Source organism: Lolium rigidum, chromosome 2, assembly GCF_022539505.1.
Source record: "Lolium rigidum isolate FL_2022 chromosome 2, APGP_CSIRO_Lrig_0.1, whole genome shotgun sequence".
Classification (NCBI taxonomy): domain Eukaryota; kingdom Viridiplantae; phylum Streptophyta; class Magnoliopsida; order Poales; family Poaceae; genus Lolium; species Lolium rigidum.
This window is the reverse complement of record NC_061509.1, coordinates 267,645,704-267,649,043: the sequence shown is the minus strand read 5'-3', so window position 1 is coordinate 267,649,043 and position 3,340 is coordinate 267,645,704. Positions and strand designations below refer to the sequence as shown.

At 49.8% G+C, this 3,340-nt stretch overlaps 1 protein-coding gene across 1 annotated transcript; it reads right to left on the bottom strand.

The window, feature by feature from the left end:
• Window positions 1-125: 125 nt before the first annotated feature.
• LOC124688741 lies at window positions 126-2,585 on the bottom strand. The gene is made up of 5 exons (XM_047222378.1): window positions 1,748-2,585; window positions 1,567-1,655; window positions 1,366-1,477; window positions 518-570; window positions 126-381 (listed from the first exon to the last, which is right to left on the bottom strand). Exons 1-5 carry the CDS (start codon window positions 2,583-2,585, stop codon window positions 166-168), a joined length of 1,308 nt encoding a protein of 435 aa, XP_047078334.1. The 3' UTR covers window positions 126-165.
• Window positions 2,586-3,340: the final 755 nt, after the last annotated feature.

Below are 3,340 nucleotides of genomic sequence, written 5' to 3'. Positions count from 1 at the left end.
ATTACAGGAGAAAATAACTCAAAAATTACAACACTGCAAAGACCGGATCGAGAAATCTCGAGCCTAGACGTCCGTCTATCTGATGTGGGATTCTATTGCCATGCAATTGACAGCCAAAAGAGAAGTGTGGAAAACTAATCAATCGCCAAATCTGTCTCACTGGGTCTACGTTTTCATCTTTCTCTTCCTCTTGCTCTTCTTAGACTTGGCCTTGGTAGGCTGGGTCTTCTTGTAGTCAGGCGCTTTGTACTCAGGTATGTCGCGGAGCCCCAGCTTCGAGAGGACCATGCAGTACGAGTCCCAGTCAGTTCGCCGTAGGTACTTGAGATATTTCTTCCTCCTTTGAACCATATCCTGAAGACCCTTCCTAGAATGCTTGTCCTGCATCACCACAACAATAAAGTCCACAGGTCACTTGACCGAACTGAATGAAGTACATACGATTCCAAAAGTGGTGTTTAGTTAAAAGAGCAAATACGACATGATATGGATAAGGGAAATGAAACATTGCACATACCTTTTTGTGTAAAACAGATGACAGATGCTTGATTTTTAGTGTTAATTGCGCTACTGAAAAACAAAGACATGCATACTATCAGTAACATGCACCATGTGCATAGTGCAGATGCAAGCAAAGAGTATGAAATGCTCTACATACAAAATATATATCAGAACTGCTCAAGAGCTCGAGAATAGAGGGCGAAAATACATGAGAGCTCAAAGGTATTTAGTTGCAGGAATACATGTACAAGCTGCTTCTAACAATGTTAAGCATAACAAAACAAGATTGCCAGCAAGCCTAGAAGAAATGCTCAAAACCTCGAGAATAGAGTGACAAATCTTTCGAGTGACAGGTCTAATGATATCTGATTAGTAGGGCAAAACTTGCACTAACCAAAGTATAGAGGAACCAGAATTTGAAAACATATATTCTATCAGCCAGACCTCTTTTCTCACTAATCAGTTACTAGCTACAGAAGAATATGGGGAAGAATAACTGTTACTGTACAAAAATATAATGCTGAAGTTCACTGAACCATGTCTACAGTTGAAGTTAACTGAACCATTTCTCAGTTGTATTACAGTTGACAAAACTACTAGGTTATCAAGTGAAGATCCTGAAAAGTCTTTACTGCGACAATTAGGCTAGCCTATATCAGCTACTCAAGCAAATTTGGCATTCTTTTCCGAACACAAAAGTGATCCAATATTAAACATTCACTACTTATCAACATTAGACTAGTTATTATGGAAGAGAGACACAGCATTGAAACACGGTATTGGCAAGTCAGCATATTCTACTTGTGTTGAGATGTGTATCACAGTTTTCTGGTATTATGCAAGTATAAAGGGTAAGATACTTACTTTGGACTCTTGCAGAACCACAGTCGTTCTCGGACATCTTGAACTCGTCCCTCACCTTCTGAAGCTCCAATTTCATCTTCTCTTCGCCTGACATGTGGTCGGGATGGAAATACTGGAGAGGCAACGAACGATAATCAGGCAATGCACCCTCGGAGCAGAGACAAGAGATGAAATACTAGGAAAAAAAGGGGATAATCTCACCCTCTCTAGCAACTCCTCCTGGGGTGGTTGACTCAGGTACTCCGGTATCGGGTTCCCAGTAAGGTTTGCAATCGAAAACATTCCACCCACTGCTCCCGGTCAAGCACAAGACAATACAAGCTCAGTTGAGAATTATATGGAAAGAAAGGAAAAGAATCAGTGCTAGGCCAGATGAGATTACTGCTTCTGATGGCCCTCTGCTTATCGGTTTTCTCGATGTTCCTCATGCTCTGCTTCAAAGCATCGAACTGGCCACCCAACCGCGTGTCCTTGTCCTTGGCGGCCAGCTTGGCTATCCGGCCTTGCAGCTCCTGGAGCGAGAACCACTCCTTGCCGTCCTTCCCCGCGCCCGGCGGCCGCAGCTCCTGGAGCTCCTTCCCGAGGGCTTCGTAGGTGTAGGTCTTGTAGAGCATGACGGCAGCGTCCGGATCGTCCGCCTCTGTCCCGGCTCTCTCCTTGGCGAAGATGCCATTTGAGGTCGGTGAGAGGAACTCCTTGGGCTGCTGCTTCTGCTGCTGCCGCGGGTCGATCTTCCGGAGGCCCTCGCGGAGGGCGGTGAAGTCGAAGGCGACCGGCTTGGCGCCGTCGGCGTTGGGGGGACGGGCCGCCGGGGGGCCGCTGCTCCTGAGCAGGTCCTGGAACGACGGGGTGCCCCCGCCGCCGCTGGAGAAGGGGGGCGGCGTCGACGGGGCGCCGCCGGGGTTCCGGGACGCGGCGCGGAAGGACTCGAGGCTGCGCCGGATGTCGTCGAGCGACACGGCGGGTTGCGCGGTGGGACGGGGCGGGTTGGTCGGGATCCGCCGCGGTGGGGGCGGCGCCGGGGACGACCGCAGGCGCTCGCGGAGGTCGCTGAAGAGCGAGGGCCTCTGCGGGGGCTCACCGCTGTGGGAGGCGTCGGGGTCGTCGGAGTGCGGCGGTGGAGGAGGAGGGAAGGGGGGGTTGGAGGAGGAGGACGAGGAGAAGGGGCGGGGAAGGTGGAGGAGGGGCCTCTTGCTCGGGTTGATCCGGCGGAGCGCCATGGCGGCGGCGGCGGGAGGTGGGGTTCACTGCTCCCGTCCTCCTCGCTGGACGTGGTGTAGGGTTTTGGGGAAGAGAAAGGGAAAGGAGGATGAGTGCAGTGGTCGAGCAGTAGAATGCACGTGCGATGGGCTCAAATTGGCCCAACATAGCCAACAATATTTCCATCAGTGGGCTAAATCAGATTCAAGCTCGTCGCAAAAAAAAACTATCAATCAGCTTTGCGACAACTTTTCCCCCTAATTTAAATTTTCACATCCCACCAACGTAATAATTGAAACACATCTCAAAGAAAGAAAAAACATAGTTGAAACAACCAGCTTCGAGCATTCCTTCTTACCCACCATTTTCCCTGCAACCAAACCATTCCTGTTTGTTTCAGAGCATCTCTAGTCGCGTCCCCCAAACGTTCGGGGGACGGCGGATAAGAAATGGAGAAAAACGCATTTCAGTCGTGTCCCCTAAAGCTAAATAGCGCCTCATTTTATGTTCGGCGTCCCCGGTAGAGACTCTGGACACAAAAATAGCGTCCGGACGCATGCATGCAGCCTCTACTCCCCACATGTCATTCTCTTTTCCCATACTTTCTCTCACCTACTTTTTTCACATGTGGTGGTTTCCTCTACTAAAATGCATGCATCCGGACGCTGTTTGAGGGGCGCGGCTGGGAAGGGTCTCTTTTTTGTACAGATTTTTAGTCTCTTTTTATCTGGCACGGTCACAAACGTGCTCCAAATCATTTGTGCCGGACTTTTTT